The sequence below is a fragment of the Pleuronectes platessa genome, chromosome 6 (genome assembly GCF_947347685.1).
Source record: "Pleuronectes platessa chromosome 6, fPlePla1.1, whole genome shotgun sequence".
NCBI classification, from domain to species: domain Eukaryota; kingdom Metazoa; phylum Chordata; class Actinopteri; order Pleuronectiformes; family Pleuronectidae; genus Pleuronectes; species Pleuronectes platessa.
The window spans coordinates 14953169-14972744 of NC_070631.1; the positions used below are offsets into that span (position 1 = coordinate 14953169).

General features: G+C 41.4%; 1 protein-coding gene across 2 annotated transcripts; it reads left to right on the top strand.

Moving 5' to 3' along the window:
- Positions 1-728: 728 nt before the first annotated feature.
- Positions 729-18268, top strand: pik3cd (phosphatidylinositol-4,5-bisphosphate 3-kinase, catalytic subunit delta). 2 transcript variants are annotated; one of them, XM_053425632.1, is made up of 22 exons: positions 729-1202; positions 1920-2148; positions 3548-3780; positions 4052-4228; positions 5242-5397; positions 5963-6049; positions 7094-7315; positions 10067-10163; positions 10785-10915; positions 11007-11057; positions 11158-11325; positions 12083-12204; positions 12297-12440; positions 12518-12617; positions 12705-12871; positions 13158-13267; positions 13541-13619; positions 13707-13874; positions 15805-15928; positions 16157-16302; positions 17305-17437; positions 17530-18268. In XM_053425632.1, exons 1-22 carry the CDS (start codon positions 1062-1064, stop codon positions 17665-17667), a joined length of 3123 nt encoding a protein of 1040 aa, XP_053281607.1. In that variant the 5' UTR covers positions 729-1061; the 3' UTR covers positions 17668-18268. The 2 variants fall into 2 exon arrangements, with proteins under 2 accessions (XP_053281607.1, XP_053281606.1); XM_053425631.1 differs by having other exon boundaries at positions 730-1202; positions 5960-6049.
- Positions 18269-19576: the final 1308 nt, after the last annotated feature.

Below are 19576 nucleotides of genomic sequence, written 5' to 3' on the forward strand. Positions count from 1 at the left end.
CCTCTCCGGGGATCAGTCCGCAGTGTATAGCCCGCCGGCGGAGGGAGACATGTCTCGGTGATGTTCCAGACAGGCTCCATGTTCGCTGCGGGGAAACCATGAGAAGGTGACCGGCCGCCGGAGCTGACAGGCGGGCGTCTGCGCCAACAGGTTGGGATAAGCTCATCTCCATGATACCCTTAGTTTGTGTTCTATCACATCACGTCTAACATCTGTGTGTGTTGTCGTGTTGTCGTGTTGTGCAGCTGCCTCCTCGCTCCACTTCCCTCTGCTGAATTCACACCTTTTCTTTTTTATCAAATATATTAAAAGACCAGAGTTGCTTTTGTTAAATCCACTGAAAACCATTTTAACATTGAGATCGAATCCCTCTACCTCTGACACTGAGCTACAGCCTGTGCAGCTCTCACACAGCACAAGTGTTGTCTTACCAAAATCAATAGTCTAGAATTACTTTAAGAGAAACTACTGACGATTACACAATTACAAATATACAGTGTTCAGGCTGTACCGTGATCAAAATAACACAACATCAACTGTCGAATTATTATGTTTCATTATTATGTGTTTATATTTCAGTACAATGAAGTTCATTGTAATGGGTGTTCACCTCATTTGAACCCAGAGGAAAGGTTGTTCTGACAGAGCACTCGGTCTCTTAAGATGGTGCGTGAATTCAATCTGTTTACCAACATTATACACTGATAGTAGCAGTTGTATATTATGTGTTATATTAGTTTAAATATATGTAAACTGCTGCCTCATTGTACAATTCAATACCTTATTTACTATTGGCCCAGCACGGATGAAGAAAGGATCTGATGCAAGAAACTACGGGCTCACTTTGCGCCTCGCTAAATTCAGTATACACCATCATTCAGGCACCTCCAGCCAACACACACACACATACACACACAGCACATGTACTCGTACAGTAGCACATGTTAATAGAGAACCTATTAACCCCTGCCAGTGTTTCCTCTGTTAGGACGGCCGTGAGCAGCAGCAGCAGCAGCAGCAGCAGCAGCAGAGGGGCTGACGGTAAATGAGAGGCAGTCACCATGCCCCCGGGGAAGTATGGGATGCAGGAGGAATGGGAGAAGGAGGGCGTCTGGGAGATCATGATGGACTTCCTGCTGCCCACTGGGATCTTCCTCAAATTCCCTGTGTCTCGGAATGACACCATCAACAGCATCAAAAAGGTACGTCAGCTCACGTCCAAAGCAACATGTATTTTAAAACCAGAATGTGATTTCCCTCTCAGACACAATCTATAAATCATAAAATTCACGTTTATCTATTATAATATAGCACTGTGTTTCTAATACACTATGTAGCGTATTGACTGCACAGCACTGAGGCGGTTTTTATTTACTAAATTCACTCAAAACGCTTTTGAACTAATTGCTTGCCTTAATAGCTCCTTCAGGCATTAAACTAATGAAAGTCTGAACAATGCATGCGTTGGCTTCTGATCCATCTCGGAATTTTTTTTTGTGATGCAACTGTTGAGAGAAGCAGCTCCAGCCTTCCTCTCGTCCCCGGCGCACACAGCCAGCTCTCTGCTGCTCAATGTGAATGTGCCAGTTTCTATGCCAACAGTTCTGCCACTTCAGGCTGTTTGATTTATCTGGGTTAAGTAATGATACTCTTGGAAGCTGTTACGACGATTAAGAAATTAAATGTCTCTCTAGTCAAAGTGATTCACAAGGTTTTATTCTAAGAGACAGTTCAAAAACTTCCAGGGTCATTTTTAGTTAGTTTTTTGCACCATCCAGCCCGGACACAGAAATCTAAGACATGGCAGAAGAACCTGTTGTCACTGGTTGAAGGGTTTTGAATCCATGTTTCCATAAAGCATCCATTACCCGCACGGAGATCACACTCATGTGCTGTCACTCTGACGTTTCCTGTCTCAGATGGTTTGGAAAAATGCCAGGAGCGAGGCCCTCTTCTTCGCCCTGGGCGACCCCGATGCTTACGTCTTCACCTGCATCAACCAGACAGCGGAGCGGGAGGAGCTGGAGGAGGAATCGAGGCGCATCAGCGACGTGCGGCCCTTCATGTGCGTTCTGAGGCTGGTGGCGAGGGAGGGCGACCGGGTGGAGAAACTCACCAACACGCAAATCAGCCTGTTGATTGGCAAAGGTGAGCGACAACCCATCAACCCATCAACCCACCAACTGACAGAGCTCACCTTTTGTTATTATACCACTTTATGGTGTTGTTGTTTGCTGGTGTTGTTGTGCATTTGGTTAATATAAGGTAAGATGGTCTCCCGTCATGTAAAAGAAGAGAGTTCTGTCTCAGCTGCTCCGGCCTGATTCCAGGCCTGTGAATCTCAGTCATTCTAACAAAGTCATTGATAATCGATGGTAAACTGATTCACAGTGACTGACAAATCCGTCCTCATTTTATGGGAAAAGCAACAGACGGGGTTTCCCGTAGTGCAACACAAATTCTGAGTAGATGGAAGAAATATCCTGTTTTTGAGAAAGACCTGTATCATTTTCTTGGCAGAGGAAAGTGAGAGTTTCCGTTCTTAGTCGTCCCAATAAAACTCTGATTGGTTTGTTGCTTTTCCCAATCGGAGGAAGATCCTCAGCAACAGGCAACGGCACTATTTGACTGGTTGAATATAATGATGTGACAGTAATTCAAGGGTGGGAGTGGGCAGGAATCCAATAATCACTATTCTTCAAAGGAACTCTTATCAAAATAGTGATTGTTTCTTTGTTTTTTTTCATGACATTTAGTCGTCATAATCTATTGTCTTTTGCCTTCTACACCCTTCAGTTTCAGTTCTTCAAAAATGTTCTCTTGGGGATACCCACTTTCTCTTTTTCATTTATTGAAGTATTCATTTCACAACAACATATGGGAGTTTAATGTAATGTCATGTACAGGTTCTACATATAACTAAGAACACAATGTGGACAACTATCTAACTTCGATACAGACAAGATGGTACAAGGAAATAAAATAAAATAGGGGTTTGTAGCACAGTGCAAACTCTTTTTTGAACAGTGTAAATGTTTTCATACATTTACGTAGTTAGGTTAAGTTACGTTAAGTCTGCAACATCTAATCACCATCTTTTTCCACCATTATAATACTAAACGTGACATTATTAGTGGTATGGTGAGAGACAGATTGGAGTTTAGGTTCCAGCCAATCATACATATCACACCTAAACGTATTCCTGTAAAGACAGAGGAAAAACAAGGGATCCGTTTTCTAGATTTCCTCATCTTATTTTGATAGTAGCTGAATCTTTGTCTTAGGAGTTCTCCTGATGAGAGTACATCATTCAATATTTTGGAATTGAAATTTGTTTTGCCTTCGGAGGGAAAGGTAATGAAAAGAAATTAGTTTGTAAATTCTTAATCGGGACTGACAGGAGATATGAGAAGCAGACTTTCAGCTGAACTCTATTGGGTATAAAAGAAAACATGGGGAGACAACAGAACACTTTAAGCTTTGAGTAAGAGTTCATTTAAAAAAACTCTTTCAATTTAAGAAAGGAGCTCCTCTGACTTTTTTTCAGGTCTGCATGAGTTTGAGGCCCAGAAGAACCATGAGGTGAATGAGTTCCGGACCAAGATGCGCACGTTTTGTGAGAACAAGGCCCAGGAACGGCAGATGTTGCCGTGGCAGCAGTGGATGGAGTACAGCTTCCCGTGCGACCGGGAGCCGTGCGGCTCGCCGCCACACAGCGGGAACCCCAAGTCCAAAAACACCAAGAAGATGTTCATTAACGTCAAGTTTGAGGCGTGCGATGTGAGTGTTTTTATGAGTCATATTTGTCAAAGCAAATGTTATGGTTTGACTGGGCAGCAGCAGAGAACTACACAAACAGCTTTGACTGTGACTGTGCGTCTGTCTCGCAATGACAAATTCCTTGAGAGTGATTCAAAGTAAATGTGAACACCTTTGGCATTCCCCCTCCCATATGACAAACAACATCCACTGACATAGAAGATGAACTTTTTGCCCTTTTCAGGGAAGTTGGCACGTTTTGTTTGGATCATGTCCCGTGTTGATGTTACAGGAAAGCTTCATGCTGCAGCAGGACCCCCAGGACCACCCGATGGCTCTGATGAGGAGCGCCCTGAAGAAGAAGGCCACTGTGTTCCGCTCGGTGCGGCAGGAGGCTGAGGACTACACCCTGCAGGTCAACGGGAGGTGGGAGTTCCTCTACGGGAAACATCCCTTGTGCCAGTTCAAAGTGAGTGACCCAAAACAAGCCAAATGCTATGGGCAGAGCTTTATTATTACCGGCCTCGCTCTTCTTTTTCAAACTGCTCGAGCTTGGTCAATTGGCTGAAGGCAGCTGTAAGTAGAGGTTCACGAGTTTCCAAAGATTCTGGATTTGGACATTGGCGTTGTTGCATTAAAGCGATTCTTGTGTAGCTTTACGTTTGGTGTAGCAGACGATGAATGCAAGCACACAGTTTGAGCAGAAGCAGAGAAAATGTAAGTGCAACGGGGGCTATTTGAGTGCAAGGGCAGGGTTTGATGAAAACTAATACACAATCTGAACATAAATTCAACAAGTCATGCGCTCAATCTGAAACACAACGCTCTTGAATAAATACAGGAAAAGAGCTCCATAGGTCTCTCCCGTTTTATGGCCTTCAGATGTGGATATGCAGTTTTAGAGGATATTTGCTTTAGACAGTTTTAAAACTGTGCCATTTTCTAACGATTTTAGAAGTGAAGTCATTCATTCAATAATGAAATCAAACTATTACACAATTAATGAATGTCACTTTATTGTGATACATTTGTAAAGAATTCTAGATTTTTTTTTTTATATTTCACTGCTTCAGTGCTGCACAAGAAGTGAATATTTCTCTGTGAGCACCAGAGCTGTTATTTTCTCATTGCATGTGGATGAGTTTCTGTTCAGTCCCTGTGTTGCTCTAGAAAGTGGAGGTCATTGTCAGATCAGGAACAGGGTAAGTCAAGGTTTTGGTGGCAGGAGACTCCACTGATGATTTTCAAACTGCAGCTACCTGCAGGAGTGACTCACATCTGTCTCGCAGCGCTTCAGAGAGGAACTCCAGCCATCCGCACATAATGAGATTTGGGCTGCATTAACCTTCAGCAAATGAACAGCCTGCAGGAGTTAACCATCAGGACACTGGGAAATATCTTTGGGTGAACTAACTAATGGCTGTACCAGTAAACAAAACAAAACATCTCCCCCTATTTGTTGTCTATCTTTTGTTTCACCAGTACATTTTCTCGTGTTTGAGAAACGGCCAGAACCCTCATCTGACCATGGTGCACCACACCACCATCAGCAAGTTTCAGGAGGAACAGGGCAGGATGTGCAACCAGGTATTCAAGAGTCGCTCCCAGTCCAGACCTCCTCCGCTGCCGCTGAAGAAGGTAAGAGGTCAGCGGACGACTGTCGTCTGTCATTAACAGAGCAGCACTCTCTCTCTCTCTCTCTCTTTCTCTCTCTCTCTCTCTCTCTCTCTCTCTCTCTCTCTCTCTCTCTCTCTCTCTCTCTCTCTCTCTCTCTCTCTCTCCCCCCATCTCTCTCTCTCTCTTCTACTCCCTCCTCAGCACAGTTGTTCCTCCGCGGACTTTGGCTCACCACAGACATGCTGTGTGACACAATGCAGATAAATTATGCCTCTTTCGATTTAAGGCTAACGTTTGACTTACGCTCTATATGTAGCAGGGAAGAACGTTTTGAATATTTCTTTCAGGCGCTTTCAGAGTGCTCTGTCTATTCATTTCAGTTTCAAAACGTGTTCCTTTTTCTTTCTTTTGAAAGTGTTCATTCTCTTGTTTCTATCTTTTCGCATGTTGCCAAACAGGAAGTTGTAGCAACAGTTTGACGCCCTTTAGACTTCAGTGAATGCTGTCAATGAAAGGTAAATGTGATGTAAAGGACGGGAGGTAGAAATAAAGATTGTTTCTCTCCCCTGTCTTCTTTCTGCAGCAGAATACCTCTTCACTGTGGTCCATCAATGAGCCGTTCAGCATTCACCTGCTGCAGGGCAGCCGAGTCAACGCAGATGAAGGGATGAAGGTGCGCTGTGGCTTTGCATCGGCTTCTCTCTCTTTGCTGCTCAATGAAATGTGCCATTCACTTGTTAACCAATATCTTAATTTCAGTTGTAGGAGCAGCGGGTTTGACATATAATTGATAGGGGCGTCACATGGTCTAGACCACACATTTCCCATAATTCATCAAGGCGGTTGGTTAAAACTTCAAAACAGGAAGTGGGGAGGGCCTATCTGGTTTATACGTCTCATTCTGAGCCCCTAGATTCTAAGAAAGTAGAGAGACTTCATGGTGGCTTCCACGCTCTGGCTTTCAGTGCGCTTCTTTATTTTTTGAAGCATACATCAACCCCTGACCTAGGTTGAAATGCGACAACCTTTTTTTTAAATCTAGACGTTTCCCTGAAAATCTAAAGCATCTAGAAAAATCCACTCACAATCCACATCCACAATCTATGTTTTGCGCTGTACGTTTTCTTTTGTCTAGAAATGTTGCCAATTTAAGTCTTCTCACTTAGAGAGTGAGAAGACCTGCGCAAGGAACCCTGTTAATGTATGTCTGTGTGTGTGAGTCAGTTTCAAAACTAACTATGTTACTGTTTATTTGGGTTATTAAGTGTAAGTGCACTTCTGCCTGCTGCCTTAGACCACATCATGACTCATGGCAAATTTGTCCTGTCACATAATTATCAGTGAGGCGCTGGTTTGAAAACCCACCCTGGGGGCAAATAGCCACTCATAGATTTTTTTAAATGTAGATCCCGCCTATCTTGATATGGCAAAAGGCAGGAGCTTAATGCTCCCACAATATTGAATTTTACCACCAATTATCTTTTTGTTTTGTTTTTGACAGACTCTGCACAGCATTGAAAGGAATTGCAACCTGCTTAGGCTATGAATGTGTCGACCCTTTGACTCATAGTGACACAGGAAACTGTGAATCATCTCATGAAGTCTGCACATCTTCCACAAACAATCTCCCTCACAGATGTGCTTCAGCTTCCAAAACCACATGTCAGGCGCCCTCATCTAATCACTCCTGTGTGTATGTGTGTGTTTCCCCTCGCAGCTTGTGGTGCAGGCCGGTCTGTACCATGGCAGCGAACTGCTCTGCAAGGTGGTGACCAGCTCGGAGGTGACGGTGTGCTCCGAGCCGCTGTGGGATCAGAAGCTGGAGTTTGACATGAACGTGGCCGACCTGCCTCGCATGAGCCGCCTGTGCTTCGCGCTCTACGCCGTCATCGAGAAAAATAAGAAACCCCGCGGCACAAAAAAGAAGAACAAGAAAGCTGTGAGTCCGGCCGGTAACTTGTGGCGTTACTGCGCCTCGGTACACAGCTCATGATGGAGCATGGCGAGTGTTGGGGCCTGGCGTGAGTGTGAAGTTGTTGACAAGCACAAACAGATCCGTTTCCTCTCTCGTGTGTAGTCAGTGTGTGCTGTGTGGGTGTGTTCAGCTGCTGCGTCTGGTTGTGCAAGTGTGTTTAGCGGCAAGGCTGCGGTTGACGTTTCATCCGCTTCAGGCCTTTTATCTGCACATCACTCCAAGGAAGTTGAGAACAGGAACAACATTTTGAAGGATTTCTATATTCATCTTCCGTCACTTATAGCACTCTGGCCCACAGAGCATTTTACATTCAATTTACTCCTCAGTTTGAAGGCCTCGACTCGCGGGCGCTTTACAGTCGAGCCATGCGACAAAGCAAGTTTCTGCTGCTGTTATTTTTCTCAAGGGAACAATTTAGGATAAAGTTGTTTAGAGCACAACCCATTTTAATTTGTATTATCTTATGACAGAGAACAACAAACCTGGTAACAAGAGATTACACATAAACACAACATGTAGCAAGAATCACTCAAAGTTAGTCAGTAAAAATAATCATCAGCATCACAACTGCATTTATTTAGCACTTTATATAGCGCACAGAAAAAGCAGACACAGGATACTATAAGAAGACAGTATCAGATAAAAACAAATAAATACAAATAAAAACAATTAATCATTAAAAGATTTAAAGAAAAAGACAACATCACCAAGTCTGTAAAAATGGGTTTTAAGAAATGATTTAAGATCGAAGTGAACAAAGTCTTATGTACTAATGCACCATATATAATAATGATGTAGGTACCAGAAGTTATTTTTACAAGCAGATAACATCTGTGAAGCCAACCTGCAACACTGTATTGATTATATTAACCACTTCTTTGACACTCTGTCAGGAATACAGCTAACATAATTTCCCGGCACCATGACGTCCTCACACAAACACTGACAAACAACACAAGCATGATGTGTAATGTCTGTTTGAGGTTTGGATGTCATGGTGCCTGGAGATAAAGACTGCTCCGTGTCTGCACTGTAAAAAAAGACAATTCTTAAACTTATATTGGATGGCAAAATTAAAAGTCAGAAACCCATAGAACAAATACTTAATTTAGTACTGAACTGTTAGACTAGTTGAATAGTTTTGACCATGAATTAACAGTCACTTTTCAACAATTGATGGTTCCAGATTCTCGAATGTGCGGGTGTGTTGCTCTTTTCAGTTTCATATATAAATGGAACAACTTTTTAACTTGGTCTGAAAATGACATTTTGAGCTCTGGGATATTATTATGGAAATGTTCTGAATGTGAATCTGAATCAGGGAGTGGATCCAGGACTGTTTGCTCCAACTCCAACATTTTTTTCATCATTTCCATTGATTTCTCATTGATTAATTCATTGATCTTGATTAGAAAAAATAATCCGGCACATTAAGGGGAGTGTGAAATTGAGTGAAGCTTGATTGATTTTAAGGGGTCTGTTGGGCCTTGGTGTAGATATGTGCTCTCAGTGCCATTCTGGTTTTAAATACTTTTCATAGTTCAAAATATGAATTGAAAAAAGTAACTTGTTGATTAATCAATAATAGAGATACGGATAAAACATTATTAAAAAGCAACTATTGTCTCACTGAGTTGTTGAAACAGTGAAATTACATCTGTTGTGCTTCACTGCGAGACTGCATTGAAATAGACTTAACGCACACACACAAACAAACGTACACATTCACTGTACACTGAGTAGTACAGTGTTACACGACTAATTCCCCTTTTCTGTGGCTGAGTCCTTAGCAGCTTTTGTTTTGATGCATTGCAGTCTGTGGTCAACAAGTTCAGACAGACCTCACAAACATGCTGCGCAGGTGTGAGTTTTTTTTAAGCGTATTGAGGCCGCTTCTGCTTTCCGAGCCACTTCTCTCTTCTTTTTCCCCGAAGTGAAGTCCTGCTGCCCGCCACCAGAAACTTAGATGGAAGTTGAGCTATTTTTGACTGTCTTCTTTTTGTGTATTGCCTCTTTTCTCAAGTGTTTGTTTCATTGTTAAAACGGTGATTGGTCCAGTCATTTCTCTTCTCATCATTGCCTGGAACTCATTTAAATTTTGGATGTTTTTCCTTTTGGCCACGACACTTGAGACTATATAGACTCACTCATGTATTTTCTCTTTTACTAAAGAGTGGAAAGGTCTCTGCTTTGCAGTTTAATATTTAACATGATAATTCCTTTAAATGAACATGCTTATTTTACATAACATAAAAGATCTCTTAATGCTCTTTGATTTAAGTGTTTCAGGTTGATTGATGAGGGCAGCTTATCTTTAAAGAACCTGTGAGTTGGTTTTATTTATATTCGTCTGATTGTATATCCCAACTACCATTTGTAGTTTGCTTGAGTTGAAGAAATAAGTAGAAATTAGTTGATTCGTTTGAAAACCAGCAAAACCTAATTTAGCTTTGACTGAGAGCGATGGAGGGTACTCCGGCTCCCTCTGTCCCTCTTTTAGGGCATTTTCTATTTTGATGGACACAGTGAAGGACAGACAGAGGCAGGACATGGGATGACAGAGAAGCTGAGAGACACACATTAAATGTATGCTCCCATGTGTAAATTCAGTGTCAAAGACACAATTTCCATGATTTTCCTGCTGCAGATGATCAATAATCCCAAAGCAATGAAATCATCAAACCCATTCCTCACTCTTGTCTCTGTCTCTCTTAGGATTGTCCCATAGCCTGGGTGAACACCATGGTGTTTGACTACAAGGACCAGCTGAAGACCGGGGAGTTCCTGCTGTCCACGTGGCCGTCTGTTCCTGGTACATGGCCTCATAGCCTTTTCTTACATTTCCTCCTCTTCAAAAACACTTCACTCGTTCACAGCCTCCTCCACAGTGAGGGCTGACATACCCGACGTGACAAGCACATATTTAGACATTATGCATTTGCTAACCAAGGGTTACACAACACACAAGTCATGTTAATATGTGGAAATGGCTGTTATTTGCTGGTGTCAGATGTTTGGCTGATAAAGTACAGCGACATGTATAATCACCAGTAGGTCTGCAGCTATACATTATCTTAACTCTAGAATGGAGTATTGTATGGATTATTCCATTGGTTATTCGAGGAATCCTTTCAAGAAATTGTTTTGTTTTTTAAACCTCTAACATATCATAAGAGCATGCTAAATATGAAGCAGCAAAGTCCTGCTTATCATGCACTTAATGGTCAGAAGCTCTGCTTGTGAGTTTAGCTGTTGATTCACAGTCATAAATTTGAACCAAGCTTCGATGCAAATAATTTGAATGGAGGATCTTTGCAGCCCTGTTTAACACCATTCATTATTTTATCTTTGTAATTCTCAGAGAGGGATTTCATTATTAAAATGTTTCAGGATTGCAGCGGAGCAATATTCATATATTACGTTCTCATCACAGATGACAAAAGTGAGATGTTGAACCCGATGGGTACGGTCGAGAAGAACCCCAACGTGGACAGTGCTGCAGGCCTGCTCATACGTTTCACCAACATCCGACCACATCCTCTTTACTACCCTCCGCTGGACAAGGTACTGATTCCCAAAAGGCTTTTTTGAATATATATTTAATTTGAGTCATTAATTCTGTAAGCTGAAAAAAATAATCATCATCCATTTTCAGATAAATGGCATAGAGAGGAACGGTGATGCAGCTGTTGTCACTAAACTGGAGGTACGACTTTCCACATCTCACATTCTACAGTCAAAGAAACAATCTGTTTGTTGGTGACCACATCTTTTTTATTCATTTACTTTTGGGTCATCCTCTGTAGTACTCGAAACTAAAGGAAATCATGGACAACAAAAACTACACCGAGTTTTTTGAGGATGAAAAGGAACTCTTGTGGACGCTCCGGACTGAAGTTTGCCAGCATTATCCTGAAAGTTTATCAAAGCTGCTCCTCATCACCAAGTGGGGCAAGCGAGAGGACGTAGTTCAGGTATAATGGAGGAGAATATCCCCACTGTGATTAACTTTGGTTTTCTCAAGTGTTTCCAGGTTGTGCTGAAGAAACAAAACACTCATCTTACTTTTTGGCTTAAATAACTTCACTTGTTTGCTGAGTAATTTCACATATTGAACGTTTAATATTTTAATGTAATTATTAGCTTTTAACTGATTAACCAGTGTCTCATGTTGAAGAATCCAACCAGGACTATAGCTGATTATATTTTGTATTGTATCAATTAACATAATATTTTTTAAATGGATAAAACATCCATTTGGTAATTATGACTTTACACAAAGTGCAGTTAATTCTGCTGCCTGATTTGTTATGTAGGTGTTGGGTCACAAAACCAATCGTTAGGTATATTCAAAATGATTTAATAGTTATAATAGTTAACGAATAATAGTCAAAGCTAGTGGATGACCTAAGTCAGTAGGATTCCTCTAAGGATGAGGACTAACGGCGTGACAGTAAAATCCTCATTTCAGAGAATTTGCAATGACAGTCTACATATGAATAACTTATTTTATCAAACCAACAATTCAAAAATAGAGATAATGAATCAAGGATGGAATAAAGAAGCAAATCATCTAACCGGACAAACTGTCGATTGTCAAAGTAAATGATGATGAATCCTTTCAGCTCTACCAACCAGTGAAGGTCTTGGAAGTGTGTTACATGTTACATGTTAATCTGAGGGTTTTAATTGTTCTCACCATATGAAACAAAGTAATTTGATTCTCTTCAGATGGTGAATTTACTGAGGAACTGGCCCGACCTCCCTGCCATCCATGCCTTAGAGCTCTTGGACTACAGTTTCCCCGACCCAGCGGTGCGGTCTTTCACGATCAGATGCCTCAGGAAGCTCAGGTACGCAGATATTTGTTTTTACATCCATGAGACATTTCGTTTTTTGTCTTTTAATTGAATTATCATCTATGGTCCACTTTTTCTGCACACAGTGACGATGAACTACTTCAGTATTTAATCCAGCTGGTCCAGGTCCTGAAGTATGAGTCATACCTCGACTGTGACCTCACCACTTTCCTGCTGGAGAGGGCCTTATCCAACAGAATGATTGGACATTTTCTGTTTTGGCATCTCAGGTGAGACGCAGCCCAGCAGAAAACCCAACATCACATACCTCTGCAGCCTTTTGTTCAACTGTCTGTGTTCATCGTAGGTCGGAGATTCATGTGGCGTCTGTGACTTTGCGCTTTGGCCTGATTTTGGAGGCGTACTGCAGAGGAAACATCCACCACATAAAGCTCTTAACCAAACAGGTATTGTCAAGTGGTTGTACTCTCTGACTTCAGGCACAATAAGTGTGTGTATTTATTATTTGCTAAATCTCAGCCTCTGCCCCAAAGAACGAGGCTCTGGGCAAAATGAAGGCCCTGAGTGACTTTGTCAAGTCGGGCTCCCAGAAGATGACGGCCGAGGACCTGAAGCTGTGTATCAGACAGGAGTCCTACCTGGAGGCCCTGTCCGACCTTCTGTCACCACTCAACCCCAGCATCATCCTGCCCGAGATCTGGTTAGTGCAAGACATACAGCAGACACACACACACAACACCCTTGAATTTTTTGCCCCCATAATTTCATTTTCATTCTAGGCTTGTACTGCATTGCAAAATATATGAATGTAACCTAAATAAACACTTCTTTTTTTTTTTTAAACCCAACCTCATCATTCTCATCCCCATCATATTTTATAAAAGAAATATACATTTAAGCCCATAGTGTATAATGTCCTTAGTCTATAAACGTGACACACAGTTAAGATGATCAAATGTTCATAATGAGTGTGTTTACTCTCACAGTGTAAATAAGTGCAGATTTATGGACTCCAAAATGAAGCCTCTCTGGTTGATGTACGAGAACCACTGGGCTCCAGGAGACATGGTGGGCATCATCTTCAAGAACGGAGACGGTGAGATACAAGAAAATCTGAATTTTAACATATTAAAGCATATTAACATACTGTGGACGCAAAATGACAGGTTACAAGCTGTAGTTTAATTTAGTTTAGATACACTAACTGGTTAAAATGCATAGTTGTACATTAGAGTGCAAAAAAAACATAAACATACACGGAAAGGGAAGCCCTCGAAATTCAACAAGAGGAATTTTAGAAGTCCAACAGAGCCAGGGATAAAATGTGCAGGAAACTTTAATGCAACCTTTTTTCACTCATCACCTTTAGATCTCCGACAAGACATGTTGACCCTCCAGATGATCAGGCTCATGGCGACGTTATGGAAGAAAGAAGGCCTTGATCTCAGGTACATTGGGAGCAGCTGCTGATGTTATTGCACGAGCAGATCTCCTACACCAACCTAAAACTGTCAATTTCACCCCCACACTCACAGGATGATCCCTTATGGCTGCTTGTCCACTGGGAACAAGATGGGACTCATCGAGGTGGTGAAGAACTCGGACACCATCGCCAACATCCAGCGCAACAACAGTAACAGTGCCGCCACAGCTGCATTCAACAAGGACGCCCTGCTCAACTGGCTCAAATCTAAGAATCCTGAGTGAGTATGATGAGCTGCTACATTGTTCACTATCATCTGTTCTTAAGATGGTCCACTGACCTCTGTAGAAGGGATGACGTCTTTAACCCAAGAACCCGGCACCGGGTCACTTGTATGCTCACAAAGGTTGTTTAAAGCCACAACTTTGTATCCATCCGTCCATTTCTGAGTTCTTTATCATGATCAGGGTCACAGGGCGACAACATGTGTCCGAACGGTCCCTTCATAGTAACTTTTCCCAGATTCCTGCTAGGAGGAATCCCAAGTGCCCCTGAACCAGCTTTGTCAAGGTTTTTGTCTTAAAGGGGACTGATTGTGATAATATATATTAAATAATACTATTATATTGTTATATTATTATATTATGATCATTTGTATTAGAGTTATTACTTCAAAGGGTTTATATTCTCTAATATTCAGAAAACATACACATTTCCTGATACAGTCCATAGCTCCAGTTCCTCTTTTTTTTTAAAGCTCCTGTCTCTTTAAGGTCCCTTGTTCTAATGAAGACCCCGTCTGCTCTGTGTCGCGATTTGTCAGCCGGTTCCAACAGGCTCTCGCTTTACCTGGCTTTGTTAAAGGGCGTATCAGACTATAGCCGCCGGGCGTTCCGTGCATAATGTAAATGTGGTACTGGTATCGTCCGGACCACTGACGAGCTGTTTCAGGCGCTTCAGGAACAGTGTTTTCTGTGGGGGGGATGGAAGCTCAATGTACTGTGGCTTTTTTAACTTTACACACCTTGTAAAAAAAACCTCTATTAGAATCATGTTTTTTAAGGTTTAAAGACTCTATTTTCCCACAATGTAACAGAAGTGGAAGAGCTCGTAGAAGGGCGCCCTGATAGCTTGGGTCTAGACAGCCTTCGTTCCATGCTATCTGTCATCTATGAACCTTTATGTCCTGTTGTGTCCTTACATCCTGTTCTGATGGTCAAAAATTTAAGAAAATACTTTTTAACCCTTCGTGCCGGTGACAGTTGTGGCCCAAGGCCTTATTGATATGTTTTGTTTAAAAGGGTCTTATATTTGTTTACAACTATATTATTATGTTTTTTATACAGGTCTTATGATTGCTAAATGAGGATGATGGTATTTTAGTTAGCAACATCAGTCAGGATCCCAAACGGATTTTAAAAAATTTCATTTTTCCATGTAACTCAATGAAGTAACAACAACGTCTTACAACATAATACACAGTAGTTCTATTTGGAGCAAGTAGGCACCAGATTTTATTGATATTGTGGAGATTCTTTTTTGTGTTGTAAGAGATGCAGAGTGTGTGTGTGTGTGTGTGTGTGTGTGTGTGTGTGTGTGTGTGTGTGTGTGTGTGTGTGTGTGTGTGTGTGTGTGTGTGTGTGTGTGTGTGTGTGTGTGTGTGTTTGTGTGTGTGTGTGTGTGTGTGTTTTTGTGTTTGTGTGCGTGTGTGCAGTCTGAATTGTTCATATCAAAATATTTATTGTGTGCAGCGTTGTGAGACTGTGACAAACCCAGACAAAGTGCACAGGCGACTACAGCTTTAGCAACCTTAAATGAGAGTAGGTTTTTATTTGGTGCCAGACAGTCTGAAGGTCTTGTCCATTCTAAATGCTCCTTGAAGAGGGAGTACCGTTGGGTGTAATGAATAAGCCTCTGTACGTCACGTTGGCAGGACAGGCTCAGCTGACTGCACGACAGAACAGAGAGGTAATTAACTTGAAATGCTGCCGCGCCCGGAATGGAGAAAATTTGTAAAAGCTTAACCAGTGAACCCCATGCACGTCTAGACCGTTAAAGGACATGACAGTCAATCATTAATTGGCCACAGGAAGTCCCCTGTGAATATTTCATACAGCAGTAGGAAAATCTACCTCATGACTGAATGATGAATGTGTTTGTACAGTAGTTAAGTTGGTTTCCCTTGTTTCTCTGACTCTTTTTGTCACCAGGGACAAACTTGATGAAGCCATAGAAGAGTTCACGCTGTCCTGTGCTGGCTACTGTGTAGCTACTTACGTCTTGGGCATCGGAGATCGTCACAATGACAATATCATGATCAGGGAAACTGGACAGGTGAGGGTTACTGGTGTAAAACATGGAAAAAAAACAATACTGACTGACATGTTTCCAAAAATCCAACCACCTTAATAATTCTTGGCTGTGACTTTTAATTTAATTCCATGATAATTTATTCTGATTAGAGTCATTTTGGAGCAAAATCATTCAGGTCAGTCACCAGTTGGTGAGTGTGGTCAGTGATTCAGAACCGACTCAATAGTCATTTTAACCTTTGTCCCTCAGCTGTTCCACATTGACTTTGGGCATTTCCTGGGCAACTTCAAGCGGAAACTTGGGATCAACAGGGAGCGTGTGCCTTTCATTCTGACGTACGACTTTGTTCATGTGATCCAGCAAGGAAAGACAAACAACAGCGAGAAGTTTGAGAGGTACATCATTTACCAAGGAGGTTATATTTTTACCCCTGTAAGTTTTTATGTTTGTAAGTATGTAAGCAAGGTCACGCAAAAGGTGCTGCATGAATTACCACAACATTTGATGGAAGGATGTAGTTTGGGTCAGGGAATAAACCCCATGAAATTTTGATGTGGCTCCAGATTAGGTGGTAGATCCAGAATGTATTTTATTTTTCACTTTGTTTAACATTTTGAGACATTTTCAGTGATTTCTGATGAAATAATTGTGGGATCTTGATAAAGTGTTTTGCTTCTGTATTTACAGTTTTCCATTTTATAATGACAAACAGACCAAATATAACTATTTACAAGATGATATTAGAATTACCAGTTAAATACCACATTTGCTCATGTAGCAAGGCAGGTCAGTTTCATTATTAACATGAGGTGATCTGATACTGCTCCGAGAAAGGACCTCCAACTCTCAAATCTATCCTGTGTAATGGATTTGTGCAGTCAAAGTCTTTCCATCTGTATAAAAGACAACATCTCCTTGAGCCAATGCAGAAAGCAGGGTGGAGTGGTAGACTTCAGGTCAGGAGAATAGGTTTCTTGGTGACTTAGCGATTAGGTAGCGAATAATCTGCGACTATTCATGATCTTTATGAAAACAAATCAGGCACATCTATGAATCAGATTTCTTTTAAGCCATTTTCAGACATGACCTCCGAAGAAGGTACACAAAATTTGGTCCAGATTTTCTCAGGAGTTTGCAGGGAATCCTGCCGAGGATCCACTGCTGTGTTCTCACATTGTTTCATTCTGACATTCTGAGGACTTGATACCAGAGGGCTGGCTGGAGAAAGTCCGGAGGCTCTCACTCTGGCATTTTGTCAGGAGGTTCTGCAGAGTTCAGTGCATGTCTGAAAGCTACTTTAGTGTACACAATTTGGTGCAGCTTGATGGAATCTAAGGGAACGTTTGTGTATGAGTATATTTTATAACTGATAAGTGATGTTGCGTCCATGTGGTCAGGTTCAGGGAGTACTGTGAGTGGGCCTACAAGATCCTGTGTCGGAACGGGACGCTGTTCGTGAACCTCTTCGCTATGATGAAGGCAGCGGGACTGCCAGAGCTCAGCTCCTTCAAAGACATCCAGTATCTAAAGGTATGCAACAATACTAATGATGATGATTCTGCTGCTGATGCCAATGAGGATCATAATAATGTTGACAATCTTTTGGATCTTGTTTTCAAAAGGATTCTTTGGCTTTGGGCAAATCAGAGGATGAGGCACTGAAGAATTTCAAAGTAAAGTTCAATGAAGCGCTGCGAGAGAGCTGGAAGACCAAGGTCAACTGGATGATGCACTCGTTGGCCAAAGATAATAGACCGTGAACACTGAACACCATAGGACAGCCAGGAAATAATGGATTTTACCTTTATGGAGATAAAAAGGGAAGAAAACACAATCAGATATTTGACTTTATCAATGGCACTTAAACATATTCATTGACTGTTTACATCTGTCTGGCCAGTCTGTGGTAAATGAAGACCAAGTGGAGGCATCCAAAGACAATGAGAGAAACATGGAGTCTTGTTTCAAACCTCTCGGACAAATCGAATGTGCTTTTGATTTGTTTAAAACTGTTACTTGAAGACCACATGCTAATGTGATGTGATGAATGTATCATGAATCACTGGAGCAGAAGCAGAGACTGAAACTTCATTCCACCAACTGCATCATTACTCACCAGGGAGCCGACGATGGATGAAATCGATTTTAGATGACACATTTCAGTCACAGAGTTTAGTAGCAGGGCGGCACTTTCACCTCAAAGTCTTTCATATGGATTGATGTCTGTGTCGTTCCTCTCATTTCAACTGCCTATTTGCAATTGTGTCTTTTTTTAAATTCTATTGTATTTTATTTAATTTGATAACTTTGAAGAACTTGTACAAAGTCATGAAGGATATTTTTAAAAGATGTTGCATTTTACTGCTGTATCACTTGTAATATTTCCATTAAGTACAATATGTTGCCTTTTCGTGCCAGTAGAAAGAAAACAGAGACGCATTCACAATTTTATCGAAAGATGAGAACAAAGCCCTGAATAGGACCATTCTTTTGATAATATCCCCCTGTACCAGGCTGTGACTGAAAACAGAGCCTCACAAAACACCAACTACTTATTAGAGAATAGTATATTGTGGTAAATATGCTTATCTGCATTTTTATATAGCGTAAGATGAGAGTTTGCCAGTTAGCTTAGCTTAGTACAAAGAGCGGGAGAGAGGTGGAGACAGCTCTGGTTTCATGGATGTTGGGATTCAGACAGAGTCGGGGTGCTGCAAGGTTTTATAAAATGTAGTGGCCAACAACCTTTTGCACCAGTTCTAGAACATTTCACACTACAACAGACAACAGATAAGATCATCTTACAGTCAAGGCAGTATAAGAGTAGAAATGCACATCTCACACGTCTCAGTTGTGCCGTGTTCTTGCCTGTTCTACATTTGCGCATCAGATATGATACACATAAAATCCACAGGATATTCTTAAAATTAGATATTAAAACATTATTATAAAATGCTATTAGGCTACACTTAAAATGTTGTTCTAGAAATTTAAATAAAATTAAAATTTAACAGGCAATGATTTTTGCTTTGCCAGTAGGGGTGCTGCTGACCCCTCAACAGCCCTACTTCCAGGGTCCATGTCTAGCACTTCTTAAATATAAAACATGTTTATTTGCAAGCTGGGCAGAAAGTTTTTACCTCAGACTGTTTCCTGTATTTGAGCGAAGCTAAGCTAACTGTCTAAACGATACTGTAGATTCCATTAATGACATGACTGCCATTAGCATCTGGACAGAGAGATGGTCTCAGGCCTACAGCAGAGATGTTACAGGTGTTTGGTGACTATAACAGAACAATATTTTAAAAACCTGTATCAGTAAAACCCTTAATGAGACAATCTGTTGGCAGATGTAAGACATAGATGGATGGTTGTGTAACAGTCCAGTTGGCCTTCTTGAAAGTTAACTTTCTCAGATAATGCAGTATCCGTGTATGTGTGTTTATGAGCGTCTGCTGTTTTCTGATATTTAAGCTATGTGATTCTCATTGTATTTTTTCAACTGATGTGCCAGGTAGGCATGAAAGTGATACGTGATGATCGACCAGATGTCTGTTTAAGTGAGCCTGCGTGCTGGATGATTCAATATCATGTTGTGTTCACATTCATTTACATGCTGTATATCCGTCCCGCAAGGACCGGTTGAATGAGAGAAAATGATGCGCTTTT

What these genes read in the sequence shown, in the direction of transcription:
- pik3cd (XM_053425631.1), top strand. Translation starts at nt 1,062, where the DNA reads ATGCCCCCGGGGAAGTATGGGATGCAGGAGGAATGGGAGAAGGAGGGC. An exon ending in CTCCGCTGCCGCTGAAGAAG is followed by an intron (nt 5,398 to 5,959) that starts GTAAGAGGTCAG and finishes TTCTTTCTGCAG; the next exon opens with CAGAATACCTCTTCACTGTG. An exon ending in TGATCAGGGAAACTGGACAG is followed by an intron (nt 15,929 to 16,156) that starts GTGAGGGTTACT and finishes TTTGTCCCTCAG; the next exon opens with CTGTTCCACATTGACTTTGG.